The 16,662-nt window shown below is 37.3% G+C and overlaps 1 protein-coding gene across 1 annotated transcript; it reads right to left on the bottom strand.

Annotated features, from left to right (window-relative positions):
* Nucleotides 1-14,498: 14,498 nt before the first annotated feature.
* On the bottom strand, nucleotides 14,499-15,107 carry LOC120084496 (extensin-like). Its single transcript, XM_039040290.1, has one exon. It carries the CDS (start codon nucleotides 15,105-15,107, stop codon nucleotides 14,499-14,501), a length of 609 nt encoding a protein of 202 aa, XP_038896218.1.
* Nucleotides 15,108-16,662: the final 1,555 nt, after the last annotated feature.

The raw sequence follows: 16,662 nt of genomic DNA, 5'->3' as shown, positions 1-16,662 counted from the left end.
GATTATATTAGTGGAGAAGGTCTTTCAGAGGATGAAGCTCATATGGCACTAGGGATATCAACTGATCCATTGTATTTTGAAGATGCTATACAAGATGGAAATTGGAGGCTCGCCATGGACAATGAAATCAGATCCATTGAGAAGAACAAAACATGGACACTTGTTGAACTACCAATTGGAGGTAAAAGGATTGTAGTAAAGGGGTCTACAAAACCAAATACAATGAGCACGGAAAAATTGATAAGTACAAGGCTCGATTGGTTGCTAAAGGCTACTCTCAACAATATGGAGTTGACTACACAGAAGTTTTTGCACCAGTGGCAAGGATGGATACAGTAAGAATGATTATTGCTCTAGCTGCACAAAAGGATTGGAATATTTTTCAGCTTGATGTTAAGTCAGCTTTTCTCCATGGTGAGTTAACTGAAGATGTTTATGTAGAGCAACCAAAAGGATATCAAAAGAAGGGTAATAAGCACTTAGTTTACAAATTGCACAAAGCTTTATATGGATTAAAACAAGCTCCACGTGCTTGGTTTAGTCGAATTGAAACACATTTCATCAATGAAGGATTTCAAAGGTGCGATAGCGAACAAACATTATTCATCAAGAGAGGTTTGGAAGGAAAAATTATCATTGTAAGTGTGTATGTTGATGATTTAATTTTTACTTGTGATGATGAAACTATGATGATTGATTTTAAAAATTCCATGTTGCGTGAATTTGATATGACCGATTTGGGAAAAATGCGATTCTTTTTTGGGATTAAGGTGTTACAACAGTCTTCTAGATTCTTTATATGTCAAAGAAAATATGCATTGGAGGTTTTGAAAAGGTTTGGCATGCTGGAAAGTAACTCTGTGAACAGCCCAATTGTTCCTGGTTCCAAATTGAGTAAAGCTGGAAATGGGGTCCTTGTTGGTGATACATATTACAAACAATTGGTGGGAAGTTTAATGAATCTTACTGCCACAAGACCCGATATGATGTTTGCTACTTGCCTTATAAGTAGGTACATGGCAAAACCAATGGAAGATCATCTTCAAGCAGCTAAAAGAATACTTCGGTACTTAAAAGGGACTGTGAACTATGAAATTCATTACATAAAAGGAGGAAATGCTGGATTGTTAGCATATACAGATAGTGACTATACTGGAGATTTGGAAGATCGAAAAAGTACATCTGGGTATGTATTTTTAATGAGTTCAGGTGCTGTTTCGTGGTGTTCAAAAAAACAACCTATTGTGACCTTATCAACTACAGAAGCTGAGTTTGTAGCTGCTGCAATTTGTGCTTGTCAAGGAGTTTGGGTGAGGAAAATTTTGAAGGAGTTGTGCCATCCAGATGAAAGTTGCATTACCATATTGTGTGACAATAGTTCAACCATCAAGCTGTCAAAAAATCCAGTTATGCACGGTCAAAGCAAGCATATTGATGTGAGGTCATTTTCTAAGAAATCTTACAAAAGATGGTGTAGCTGAATTGGTTCATTGTGGAAGCCAAGATCAAGTGGCAGACATTATGACCAAATCAAGTTAGAAGTTTTTCAGAAGCTTCAAAGGTGGCTGGGAGTATGTGAATTTTCAGAGGAAAACTAATTGCTTCTGAGCATTTAGTTTAAGGGAGGGAATGAAAGGTTTTTTGTTATAACAATTTTCTATTTTTAGCTTTCTGTTTCCACCTTGCTGAATTGTAGCAAGAGTGGGTTGCTATTTTTTCTCCTTTATTTTCGTGGATGTAGTTTAGCTACTATTTAAGCTTAGCGGCATTATCAATAAAAAAAAGTTTGTTGTGCAATTTTTTTTTGTTCTCAACAAGAAAAGAGAGGGAGGGGGAAGAAGAAAAGAAAGGGAAGAGGAAGAAATGAGTGTGAATTATGGGGGAGAGAATATATGAAATATATTATGGGGGAGAGAAAACATATGCATGGGGGAGAGAGAAATACATAAATAAATAGATAAATAAATAAATAATATATATATATATATTATAGATAAATAAATAAATAAATAGATAAATAAATAAATAATATATATATATATATATAGGTAAGAGCTAAATTGTAAATAACCACTGATATTAGTGAAAATAGGTAGGCCAATAGGTTTTTTTTTTTTTTTTTTTTTTTAAAAAATGAAATGTTCAAGATGATTACGTAATATGTGCCTATTCTTAAGGCCTTTTATGTAGAAATCCCATAAAAAAAAAATCCTAATTTCGATTTTGAAAGTTTCAAATCCACTCAATTCACCAATTCAAGATATAATTTTACGAACTAGTAGAGGGATCTTATAGACCTACAGATCATGGGCTCCAACAATTTGAGATTAATTGGTTAAACTCTTTAGACTGAATTAATCAATATTCGTTAACTACCGAGACATACCATTATAGCTCGATAGTTGCACTATCCTCACTGTAGATATATTTCTATCCACTTTAACCATAATCAGTAAGTCAATCATTCACAGAATGTTCGTATTTACAGCTAGATCAAAATTACTGTTTTACCCTAAAAATACATCTTGCTCTTTAAGCTCTCACCGAACCTTTATTGAACAATTGGTTTATAATCAAACTACCAAACCATGTCCCTCTCAATCATGAGAGGGCGGGGCTCCATTGTTCAATACTAGGAATTGGTACTTAAGAGAACAACCTATCTGTTAACCCTAAAAATGGGAGGCTTATTGAGCAGTGTTTTTGGACTACTCTCACTCATGCAGATCAAAGAATAATCTGAATAAATAGGAGTTCGTAGTTAGCTCAGGATTAAGATCAAGTTATCCTAGGTCATCGAATTTTAAATAGTTAGTTTTAACAGTAAACGATCGTTATAAAGAAAAGTGACCATTTTGAGGTCTGGTCTTATGCAAACATCCTTTGCATATGATGCCTCTACTCGCATGTCTCTACATGAATTATTTTGGGATTACATCATTTGTATCAGTATACAAAGTGGACCGTATCCAATAGTATCACCATGATGAGGTACCCAATCTCATCCATATACTTATAGACCATTTTGGCTACATACTAAAACTAGATCCATTTTTCTGTCTCCACATAAAGTTAAAGTATTCATATTATAACCATGGATTTGTTTATTGGATTTTTATAACAAAAGGCAATATCAATAAAAACTTATTGAATGAAATACTCAATACTTTTGTTGATAAATAGAATATGTTTTCAACATTTACGAACTAAGAGCTTTAGGACATTCCCAACATTATCAAATACAATGTAATCTATAGTTTGAATTCTCTCCATCATTCATTGTATTTAATATAAATCACATTTATACTAAATTATATTAATCTAATTCATACAATTACTATTTGAATCATATTCATATATATAATTTATCTCAAAATAAACTTTATATTATAATGTATCAAATACATCATATTAATTATATCATATACAGTTAATTTAAATTAATTATATCATATATAATTAATCCCCTCAATTAATTTGAACATTTCAAATTAATCCAAAATTAATTCTCAATAATCATTGTTAAGTTATAGACGGGACCTTATGGACCTATAAATTGAAGCTCCAATGGTACTTAAATAATTAATTAAACTCCTTTAATTAAGGTATTCAACATCCATTAACTGTCGATCACTCCGCTAAAGACCGACAATTGCACTCTTCACACTCAAATATATTTCTGTGTCTATTGGATATAACCAGTTAACAGCGCAACAACCCTTCACAAATTGCTCGTAAGTACAGTTAGGCCAAAACTACCATTTTGCCCCTATAGCTACATCTAACTCTTTAGGTACCACTGATCCCTCTAATGAACAATAAGTCATAATCCCACCATGACCAAACCCCTCTCGGGCCAAGAGAGGGTGTGTGGCGCCACATTGTTCAAGCCCTAGAATCAGTCCTTTAACGGAGTAATTTATCTACTTAACCCCAAATTAGGGAATGAGTGAATTCTGTCTTATGTAGTCGTGTTCCCAGCTCCCCATCAGACGAATCCCAGAATGGTAGGCATATTGAGTCAATGATCTGACTACTCTCACCCATGCAAATCAAGGAACCACCTTCATAGGTAAGAGTTCACAACTCACTCAGGATTCAAGTCATGTCACCTATGGTCATCTTAGTGAAATGTAAGTCTCTATTAGTAACAAAATTATGTAGTGAGACTATTCATTTCGTGGTCCGGTTTTAGACAAACTCTTTTGTATAGAACACCCCACTCACATGTCTCTACATGAATGATTAAGATACCTAGCCTTATCCATCTACTACAGACTATTTAAGTTATCACTTAAACATGATCCACCTATATGTCTCTACATACATGTTTAAGCTATAGAAGATAACCTTGGATGTTAGTTTATTAGTTTTGTGGGTTAATGCTACTAAATGTCAAATAAAATACTCAGATTTTATTAAATAAATAAATTATTTGTACATTACAACTAATAACTACAGAACCCACGAGATTTAGGACATCAACCCCAACATCTCCCACTTGTTCTAAAGCTAGTGTGGTGTACATCATAAAAGTCATACTAATACAAAAGTACACAAACAAAAAATTAGGGCATAATACGTGCCCAATACAAAAATATCCCACTTGCCCTAGACTAAATGTGGCATGTCTCGTAGACCCATACTCTGCAGGTGAACCTCAAACACCTTAGTCGTGAAGGCCTTTGTAAATAGATAAGCAATGTTGTGCGTCGAAGCCTGTCTCTTATACACATCTAGATGTGTATAAGAGTAAATAGATAAGCAATGTTGTGCGTCGAAGATATCTGCATGACGACCACGTCCCCATGATGCACAATCTCTCGAATGAGATTATACTTCTACTCTATGTGCTTCTCGCGTTTGTGACTATTAAGCTCTCGGGAATTAGTCACAACATCACTATTATCACAATAAAGGGTAATGGGCTTTGACATGTCTAGAGCCACTTCCAGATCAGTAAGGAATTTCCTGAGCTATACAACTTCCTTAGCAACTTCACAAAATGCTACATACTCAGCCTCCATAGTGGAGTCAGCAATGCACTCTTGCTTGGTGCTCCTCCAGACTACTGCCTTTCTGTTAAAAGTGAACACTGATCCTGCTGTGGATTTCCTAGAATCCTTATCAGTCTAGAAATCAGAGTTTGTGTATCCTGTAAGAATCAAATCATTAGAACCATACACGAGCATGTATCATTCTCTAAAAATACTTGAGGATGTTCTTAACTGCAGTCTAGTACATAACATTGCATACATAACATTGCATACATCGGGCTACCAACAACCGATGCATAGGGGATCTGTCTCATTTACTCAACTTTTTTATGTATCATAGGACACTGCTCCTTAGACAAAATAACTCCATGCCTAAAAAGGATCAAGCCTCTTTTGGAGTTTTACATCGAAAACTTAACAAGCATTTTGTCAATGTATGATGCCTGAGGTAGAGCCAACGTTTTTCTCTTTCGATCTCTAAAGATTTGAATGGCCAACTGCATCTCTTCCAAATATTTCATTTGGAATTAGGGTCGCTAGCCAATTTTTAGTTTCAGTCAATATACCTACGTCATTCCCAATGAGTAGGATATCGTTTACATACAACACAAGAAGAGCTATTGTACTGTTGATGATTCTTTTGTAAACACATGGCTCATCAACATTCTGATCAAAACCAGGTTTGATTGCAACATCATATCTTATATTCCAAGATCGAAAAGCTTGTTTCAATCTATAAATGGACCGATTAAGCCTGCAAACCTTTTGCTCTTGACCTTGGGTTATAAATCCCTCAGGTTGCTTCATATATATGGTCTTCTCAAGATTTCCATTCAGAAAAATAGTCATGACGTCCATTTTCAAAATCTCATAGTAATAATATGAGGCAATGGACAGGAGTATCTGGATAGATTTCAACATGACAACATGTGAGAAGGTCTCTTTATAGTCGACTCCTTCAACTTGGATATAACCCTTTGCCATAAGTCTAGCCTTGAAGGTTTACACCTTCCCATCAACATTTTATTTTCTTTTGTAGATCCACTTGCAACCTATAAGTTTAACCCCATCAGGTTGATCTACAAGATCTCAAACTGAATTGAAGTACATAAACTCCATTTCGAGATCTATAGCTTTGATCCATTCATCGTTGTCAACATACTCCATTGTATTCTTATAAGACAATGGATCATCAACATTTTCGTCAGCCACGATAGCTAGAGTTTCTGTGAAACCCATGTCACGAATAGACGGGTTTGCTACCCTCCCACTTTGTTGAGACTCCCTCAACGTTTGAGGTAGATTTGACCTACTAGATGAACCAATTTCAACAACTTTTGTCGAGGTATTGGGCTCTTCAACAATGCTTGTTCAAGGTTTAGTAGTTTCACTAGAAAGTTCATTTAACACTATCTTACTGCAGGGCTTATGCTCCCTCATGTGGTCCTCTTCTAAAAATTGTGATTGTCGACACAAGCACTTTATTATCTTTAGGATTGTAGAAGTAACCACCTCTCATTCCTTTAGGATAACCTACAAATAGGCACAATTTTGAACGAGATTCCAATTTCTTAGGATTTTCCTCAAGCACATATGTTGGGCAACCTCAGATACTTAAATGACATAAACTACCTTTATGACAATTCTATAATTCTAGAGGTGTTCAGTAACACTTTTGGATGGAATGCAGTTTAAAATGTAAGCAACAGTCTGTACTACATAACCCCAAAATGAGTCAGGTAAGGAAGAATAACTCATCATAGACCAAACCATGTCCAACAGGGTTCGATTTCTCCTTTCTGATACACCATTCTACTGAGGTGTACTAGGTGTCGAGAGAAGGGATACGATTTCATGTTCTATCAAATAGTCTTGGAATTTTAGATTCATATACTCTTTACCCCGATCAAATCAAAATGTTTTAATTGTTTTATTTAATGTATTTTCAACTTCTACCTTGTACTCCTTGAACTTTTCAAGGGCTTCAGACTTATGTTGCATTAAATAAACATACACATATCTGGAATAGTGATCAGTAAAAGTAATGAAATATTTAAACTCTCTTCTTAACATTCATCGGACCATAGAGGTCTAAATGTACAAGTTCTAAGGATTCTTTGGCCCTATGATCTTTTCTAGTAAAAGATCTTTTAGTCAATTTTCCTTCAAGACATGACTCACATATAGGTAAAAAAATTTCTTCTAATACACTTAAAAGTCCATTTTTGACCAATCTCTCAATCCTATTGAGATTTATGTGTCCTAACCTTAGGGGTCAAAGACGGGCATCTTCTTTACGAGAAATTTTATGTCTTTTATGCTGAGCTATCGCAGTTTTAAAAAGTTCAGTACTTAGGAGAGCTTTTATTGCTAATGGTTTTAACACATAAAGATTATCTTCAAGATTTAAAGAATAAATATATACTCCATTTTCGTAAACAAACACTTTATTTACATTAAAAGATAACTAGTAGTTTTGTTCAAGCAAACATTTTAAAGAAATAAGGTTCCTTTTCAAGCCTGGAACCACATATACATTATCTAATAATATATGATTTCTATAAGCAAAGTCGAAATCCTCCCACTTCCGTAGCTGCGGCGATGTGCCCAGTTCCAACACGCATTATCATCTCTCCAACCTCCAATTGCCACTAGGAACTAATTCCTTGAAATGAAGAACAAACGTTGTTAGCAGCACCAAAATCTAGTATCCAGGTTGAATAATCATCCTCCACTAAGCAAGTTTCCAATATAAGTAAATCGTATATACCTTGTTTGGCTTTCTTCTTTTTTGCCAAGTATTTGGAACAATTCCTTCTCCAATGTCCCTTTTAGTTGCAATGGAAACAAATTCTCTTTGCAACCTTGATCTTTTTGCCTTTTCGGGTAGTAGTTGATAGGTTAGCTTTCCCCTTTCCACCTTTCTTATTCTTCCACTTTTTGGTGCCGGAAAAGGAATACATAGACTTAGTTCCAATGGTCGAACCTCTGAAGAAATTTTTGGAGGACGAGGTTGAAGGGATTTTAAGGTTCACTGTGGAAGTAGGGATCGGTCCCAAAAATATTTTCACAGAATAATAAATACTACAGAACCACAAATTTTTGCATGACAACAAAACAACCTTACTAAAGGAAATCGGATTCAAGATTTTCATGAGTAGCGGAAATAAGATAATTCTAAATCACAATCATGAATGAACAATGCATTTACAGTCGACTTCAAACAAACAGTTATGCAATTAACAGAGAAATTACAGCATGATGAACTCAAATGAACAAAGAGAAAAAAACTCTATAAACATTTGAAGATGCGTCTCCACGCTCCTTTGCGTACGACCACTTGAACAACAGCAACCTCGAACACTCGATCTACCCGATCACAATACAGCACAAATGCAGCACGAACACTTCGCGCTCATCCTCAACAATCGCCTCTACCACGAACTCCTCAGCAACAGCACGAACGGACTCCAATGTACCTCGACGGTGTCAAGTTGAGTATGACACCACTAACAAGGCTACCTTGGTATTCTCGGTATGAGAATCCAGAGGGTGGGCTCCATTCGAACTTGGAATGAGGCTGACGAAGGAGGAAACGCCAATCGTGTACACGATTGGGCAAGTGGGAGATGGCGGAGACCTATTGTATAGGTCGATGCCCAATCGTTTAGCTAAAGCTAAGCGATCGTCTAGCAAAAGCTATGTGATCGTTTAGCTCATCGCTTAGCTCGGTCTATCACCTACAGACTCTACACGATCGTTTACTTTGGGCAAGCGATTGTTAGCAAAACTATGCGATCGTTTGGTAAATACTGTGAGATCGTTTAGCTCGCCACTGTATGATCGTTTAGCTCGCCACTGCACGATTGTTTAGCTCGTCCAAGCCATCGTTTAGTAAATCTATATTTATTTGATGACTTCGTGAGATCCTTTTACGCTAGAGAGAAATCTCAAAAACTTTTTTATGAAAACTTTTCAATAGTTTGTAAAATCTTACTAAAATTAGGAAAACCATTTTCCTTTTATCTCATGATTACCATGAAGATCCAATAATCATCCACTCAATTGGTTATTAAAGAAAAAGAATTAATTATCCAATAATTAATATTATTATATAAATGAGAACCAACTTATCATACTATATTTATAACCTATAGTTTTAATATTTCATCTCATGAAACATATAAACCATAGTTCTTTTTCTATTCCATGGTACTTAATGTAATCTCATTTACATCAATCCTCCACTAGATGTATCTCATACATCATACTGATTATATCATATATAATCAAAATACCTCTTGTCAATTTAAAAAATATTTCAAATCAACACCAAGAACTGATCCTCAACTGAATCCATTGAGGTACCAAGGGGACCTCATGGACCTGTAGCTCGAAGCTTCAACGGTACGTGAATAACTGACTAAACTCTTTAGTCACGGGATCCATTATCCGTTAACTATTAAGCACTCCACTAAAGATCGGTAGCTGAACTCTCCTTACCACAGATATATTATGTGTTCATCTTAACCAATCAGCAGCATGACAACCCTTCACAGATCGCTCGTAAGTACAGCTGGGCCAATAACTGTTTTGCCCTTGTAGTTACATCTGTCTCATTAAGTACCACTAATCTCTCTAATGAACATAAGTCATAGTCCTACTATGACTGGGTCTTCTCTTCCAAAGAGAAGTCGTGGCCACTATGTTCAAATCCCGGAATCAACCCTTAAGGGAGCAATCTCTCTACTTATCCCTGCTTTGGGAAAGGAGTGAATTCCATCTTGTGGATTGAGTTCTTCGCTCCTAGATCAGACAAGTCCCCAAAAAGGTAGGCATGTTGAGTTGGCAATCTGTCCACTCTCACCCATACTAATCAAAGGACCGTTCTCAAAGGCAGGAGTTCCCAAAACACTCAGGATTGAGGTTGTGTCACCTATGGTCGTTTAGGTGAGATGTAAGTCTCTAGTATCAACAATGTTATATACAGAGTCTAGTCATCTCGTGGTCCAAGTCTTATATAAACTCTTTGTATATGACAATCCCACTTGCACGTCTCCACATGAATGGTCAGGATCTACCATCTGTAGTAGTTTACAACACTTGCAAACCTCTACAAAGCGAGTCGTATTCGTAGTGTTACCAAGATCAGATATCCTATCTTAATCCTTATACTACAGACCTATTTAGGTTATCACTTAAGGCATGATCCACTTGTATATCACATATACATGCTTAAGTTCACCTAAGATAATCAAGAAGATTTGTTTATTGGATATGAGTAAATGTTAGAATTGAATGACAATTATTTTATTCATTAAACAATGTGTATCTTTACAAAAACAACGGGACTCTGGGAGAATTAGGACACCAATCCCAACACTTACAACATACAAAATGGAAAGAAAGGGAGAAAGATTAGAATCGGGACTTACCCTTGAAGTATAGTTCTTCGTGAAAGGCTCCTGTCCAGTCAAAATGATCACGAACAATCACGATCCAAGATGGTCACCACCACAAAATTTTCCTTTGTATTCTCCTTAGGGTAGAGTGAGAATATCGGGAGTGTGTAGGCTCTGAAATATTTTTGGGAGAAGGAGAGAATTTGAAAGAAAATTTTCTCAGGGAAGAACACTGACTAAAAAAAATCTGCATTATGTGTTTTTGGTCAAGAAAGGGAGAAGGGTTAGAATCGTGGCTTACCCTTGAAGTACAGTTCTTCACGAAAGCCTCATGTCCAGTCAAAATGATCACGAACAATCACAATCCAAGATGCTCACCACCACAAAATCTTCCTTAGTATTCTCCTTAGGGTAGGGTGGGGATATCGGGAGTGTGTGGGCTCTGAAATCTTTTTGGGAAAGGGAAAGAATTTTAGAGGAAATTTTCTCAGGGAAGAACGTTAACTAAAAAAAATCTGCATTATGTGTTTCTGGTCAAGAAGAAGAAGACCCCCAACCAGTTCCCATCTCACGTTCAAACTTGAGAAAATCATGGAAGGGAGTTATTCAACTCCCTCCTTTAATTAAATTTTAAAACTAATTTTAAGTTTAATTAAAATATTATAAGTTATATAATAACTCATTTATCATATAACATATATTATATTACATGTTAAATGGATATAACATATAATCCATAGTTTATATTATATTAAATAAAACATAATCTATGGTTTGAATTCTCTTATTAAACCTATGGTATTAAATATGAATCAAATTCATATTAAATTTAACCTATAGTATTTATATGGATCCAATTCATATAATTAATACTTGAATCATATTCAAATATTTATTTTCTCTCAAATATATTTTATATTATAATGTATCAAATACATTATTCTAATTATATCACATATAATTAATTAATTAATTATATCATATACAATTAATTTAAACAATTCAAAGTAATTCAAAATTAATTCTCAATAATCCCAGTTGAGTTACAAAGGGGACCTTATAGACTTATAGATTGAGCTACAAAAAGGACTTTATGAACCTATAGATTGAAGCTCCAATAGAACTTGAATAATTAATTAAACTCCTTTAATTGAATTATTCGACATCCATTAACTGTCGATCACTCCACTAAAGACCGATAGTTGCACTTTTTGCACTACGAATATATTTCTGCGTCTATTGAATATAACCAGTCAACAGTGCGATGAACCTTCACAAATTGCTCTTAAATATAGCTGGGCCAAAATTACCAGTTTGTCTCTATAGTTTCATCTAACTTCTTAAGTACCACTGATCCCTCTAATGAACAATAAGTCATAGTCCCATTATGACCAAATCCCTTTTGGGCCAAGAGAGGGTGTGACACCACGTTGTTCAAGCCTCGTAATCAGCTCTTAAAGGAGCAATTTATCTACTTACCTCAACATTGGGGAAGAATGAATTCCATCTTGTGTAGCTATGTCCCCAACTCCCCAATCAGACGAATCCCCAAAATGGTAGGTATATTGAGTTGACGATTTGGTCATTCTCACCCATGTAAATAAAAAAAGAAGTTCACAACTCACTCAGGATTCAAGTTATGTCTTCTATGGTCATCCTGGTGAAATGTAAGCCTCTATTATTAGCGGTGTTATATAATGAGACTAGTTATTGTGTGATCTGGTCTTATACGAACTTCTTTGTATAGACTACCCTTGCTTACATGTCTCAACGTGAATGATCAAGATCAGATCATTTGTAGCACTTTACAACAACTTTAATATCTACAAAGCGAGTTGTATTCGTAGAGTCACCAGGATAAGATACCCTGCCTCATTCATCTACTACATACCATTTAGGTCATGACTTAAACATGATCCACCTGTATGTCTATATACATGTTTAAGCTACAGAAGATAACTTTGGATGTTAATTTATTGGTTTGTAGGTTAATTCTACTAAATTTCAAATAAAACATCTCATATTTTATTAAATAAATAAATTGTTTGTACATTACAATTACAAACTACAGAACCCACGAGATATAAGGCATCAACCCCAATAGAGACACCATTTTTCTCACCTTTCTGTTCCTTGACTTTCATTAAGTATCAAAAAGTCTACAGCTCATTGAGCTAAGTGGTCAGGACCGTCAGGTTGTAGTCAATCCTGTTCATAACAACATTACTATGGAAATGTAGGAAACTTTCATGTAAAATTTCCAGAATGAAGCTAATCTGACCGGCCTCATCAATAACAGACCCGTTCATCTCAACCACATTAAAATGGACCATTATGTTGAGAACGTGTTCTCAAACAGAAGTCGCCTTTTGCATACGGACATTGAAGATGAATTTAAGAGCGTCATGTCTGAGTTGAGCAAATGATTGTCTAAACATTCCCCGCAGAGACTCCATGATCCCACGGGCAGTGAGCCTGGCTCATGCTTCTTAACCAAGACTTCATAAAGTCTTGCAGAGATATACACTCATGCCTTTTCATTTGCCCATACTCAGCGCTCGTATGCCTCCTAAACGTTTCGAGTGTCATTTTGAACTGGAACTGGAGGACATTCCTCCACCAAGACAAGTCTTAAGTCATCGATGATCAGAACTGAATGATTGTGTTTTTTCAAGTGATGTAATTACTGCCAGTTAATATTTCGACGACGAGCATATTTAAAGTTGTGGAAGTCATATTGAAAAATGATGAAACATACAATTTATTTATTTAGTAATCCATGCATTACCCATTTTGGAAAAACCAATCAGATTTAGCAAAATAATTTAATGCACCTTATGTGACATCTATTTTGCAATGATGTTTTAGTGAGGAAAGGTAAAAGTCATTTTAAGGTGATTAGGTACCTTTTCGTTGAAATAGACCATCTCAACCAATATATAGAATAACTTTTTATTCTTGTAAATATCAGTCACCATTGTTCGGTTCAGAAATTGTTAATATCAGTCACCTTTCGTTGAAATAGACCATCTCAACCAATATATAGAGTTGCCCTCGTGGCTTGGTCTTGATGGCTTTGATCTGATCCCTTATGATTCTTCCAATGTCCAGAGGGATGCACTGCATAACGCAATAAGTAGCCAGGACGCGTTCCTTTGATAATATCTCATCATTCGTTGTAGGCATGATGCTACGTTTGATCAGGTAATACCACAAATTCGTGTCTGAAGTTAGATTCCTGGAAGCCAACATTTTTTACCCATTTCTCGATGTTTGCCATTTGCTTCCAGGCTTGGCTACTGTCCTTAATGCATCTTCTAATTGACTTGACGTAGGCTACTCTAAGATGTGATTTCTCTCCGCATCTAGGTTACTGTGATGTTGAACACTTCATTTATTTTATCAGCTGAGAAGCGCACTAACACCCCTTTAACAAAAGCAGTGTTCTTCTCCATATCGAACTCACTATTGTAGAATGTATGGACGCGGTTGGGCCAGATACGAGTGTGCCCAACGTAGAATTGGTTCCTTCCCAATGCGTTTATTGTCTCAGTTATGTAAATTGGCAATGAGTGGCATTCGGGGAAGAAGCCCTTTTCTACAAGTATGTCATTAAAATGACGTTTACTTCCGAAGTCTTCTTAGGTAACGCCTCGGTTACCTTGCGTTTCCCTGCCGCATACTCTTTTGCTTCCCTTGCCAGTTCTCTCAGTTCTTTCTCCAATTCCCTTTAGAGATTAGTCTTCCTTCACCCTTGCCTTACGGACTTGTAGTTTTCCAATTCTTGCTCTAATGCGTTGTGCCTTGAGCTGTTTTCATGCGTTGCACCCTCAGGTCCGGATGTAGCTTGCTCATCTTCTTCTTCCTCCAATATCAATCTTCTTTTTCTCGATACTCTTTTTGATTTTAAAGGCCCTTCATTCACGTCGGATGAGCGTGGTTGAAACGCGTCAGGGTCAACTCTGCCTTCTCTATTTTCTTCTTCTTCCTCCCTTTCTTCTTTTTCTAGTTCCTCTTCAAGCATCATCGCATACCGCTCCGCTTCGTCTAACTCAAGTGATGCATTAGGTGGGTCTGAACGAATCACTTGTTATTCCTCTTAGCCTTGATTGAGGGATGCCATGATTGCACCAAAGACGTTTTGCTCGTCGAGTTGAGCCAGCTCTGCCAACTCTTCAAGATTGCGCTCTGACGCAAGACTGGCAGAGGGTGGTATGGGTGGAGTGAATGGAGGGGTGCCCATTAGGGTGTGAGGTGTCCCAGGGGAAGATATGAGGATGGACAAAGGAGATGGTTGGCTCGACGCGTTCGATTCCACGGGATAAATGGTGGCCAAGGGTTCGATAGAAAGTGGAGGTGGTGGACGCACTGCTGGTGACGGTGCATTGTGGGCATAGGCTGGGAGTGGGTCATGCGTTGCACCCACCATAATGATGTTATGGATAATTGGTAGTGGTGCAGGCTTGGTGTAGGGTTTGGATGCGGCCGTAGATGACGGACGCATCCTAGGTTTTGCCGGTGTCTTGGCCCTTGGCTTGGGGGCAGATTTGGGTTTTTGTTGAGAGGTTTTAGGTTTAGGTTGAGGGATCTTGGCCTGAGAGGTAACGGTGGTTTTGTAGGCTTTGGTAGGGACTTTCGTGGGGGCTGAGAAAGGTTTAGAAACGGTCGGCCGTTGGGAAGAGGTAGCACTGCCGTGTGTGGGTTTCATTTAGGCGAGGGTTGTGGTGGTTTTCCTAGGGCTTAAGGGGGGTGAAATCGACATTGAGGAAGAGGAGTAGAAGCTTACCGGGGAGTCGTTGCCAAAGCTAATGCCCTGATTCTGGCTATCTGAAGCGGACGACATGGTGGCCGAAGAAGCTCGAGCGTTGGAAGTGAGGTAGATTGAGAGGTTCGGCGTGCTTTTTTTTTGTTTCAGAGGGTTCGAAGGCGAAATGAAGAAGAAGAAGAAGAAGACTCGGATTGTTGGGCCCTTTTATAGAAAGAGAGGTGATCATGGCTGACGTCCTTTTTGCTCATCAGGAATTTAATGGCCGAGTGGTATGTGTATTTGGTGGCTGATGCACCAACTAAGTAAGATCGAAATTTTTCAATACCAAATACCACAGCCAACATCTCTTTTTCAGTAGTGGTATAATGTTCCTGAGAGTCATTTAGTGCTTTGGACACGTAGGAGATGGGATGTATTAAGTTACCCTTCTTTTGCCCTAACATAGTTCCTACTGCCACATCACTCGTGTCGCACATAAGAATAAAGCACTGCGTCCAGTCTGGTGCTATTAGTACTGGAGCTATCGTCAACGCATACTTCAAAGTCTCAAATGCGTAAGTGCAATCTTCGTTAAAGTCATAGGGTCGGTTTGCCTCTAGTAGTGCGCTTAGAGGTCGCACAATCTGAGAGAATCCTCTAACGAACCGTCTATAGAAGCCCACATGCCCTAGAAAACTTCGTAAAGTTTTAACATTTGCTGGTGGTGGAAGTTTTGCTATGACATCAATTTTGGCTTCATCTACTTCCAAGCCAGTCTTAGATACTTTGTGACCCAAGACAATTCCTTCAGTCACCATGAAGTGACATTTCTCCCAATGCAGCACCAAGTTTGTCTCCTTGCATCTTGCGAGGACGGCCTCTAAATTATCTAGACATGACTGGAATGAGTCTCTAAAGACTGAAAAATCGTCAATGAAGACTTCAACGGTCTTTTCTTGGAAGTCAGAGAAGATGGCCATCATACATTGTTGAAATGTCCCCGGTGCGTTACACAACCCAAAGGGCATGCGTCTGAATGCAAATGTTCCATAGGGAAAAGTAAATGTGGTCTTCTCCTAATCTTCCAAATCTATCAAAATCTGGTTGTAACCAGAATAACCACCGAGAAAACAATAAAATTCTTTACCTGCAACTCTGTCAAGCATTTGATCAATGAAATGAAGGGGGAAGTGGTCTTTCTTAATTGCTGCATTGAGCTTCCGGTAATCCATACAGATGCGCCAGCCCATGGCAGTTCTCGAGGGTATGAGTTCATTATTACTATTAACTATCACGGTCATTCCCCCTTTCTTGGAAACGCATTGGACTGGACTTACCCAACTACTGTCGAATATCAGATAAATAACTCCCGCGTCCAACCATTTTAAAATCTCCTTCTTGACCACTTCTTTCATTATGGGGTTCAGCCTTCTTTGAGGCTCGATTGACCCCGACTTCCCTTCTTCCAGCCTAATCTTGTGCATGCAATAAGATGGACTTATCCCACAGATATCCG

The sequence above is a fragment of the Benincasa hispida genome, chromosome 9, assembly GCF_009727055.1.
Source record: "Benincasa hispida cultivar B227 chromosome 9, ASM972705v1, whole genome shotgun sequence".
Lineage (NCBI taxonomy): Eukaryota > Viridiplantae > Streptophyta > Magnoliopsida > Cucurbitales > Cucurbitaceae > Benincasa > Benincasa hispida.
This window is presented reverse-complemented; position numbering and strand designations above follow the sequence as displayed.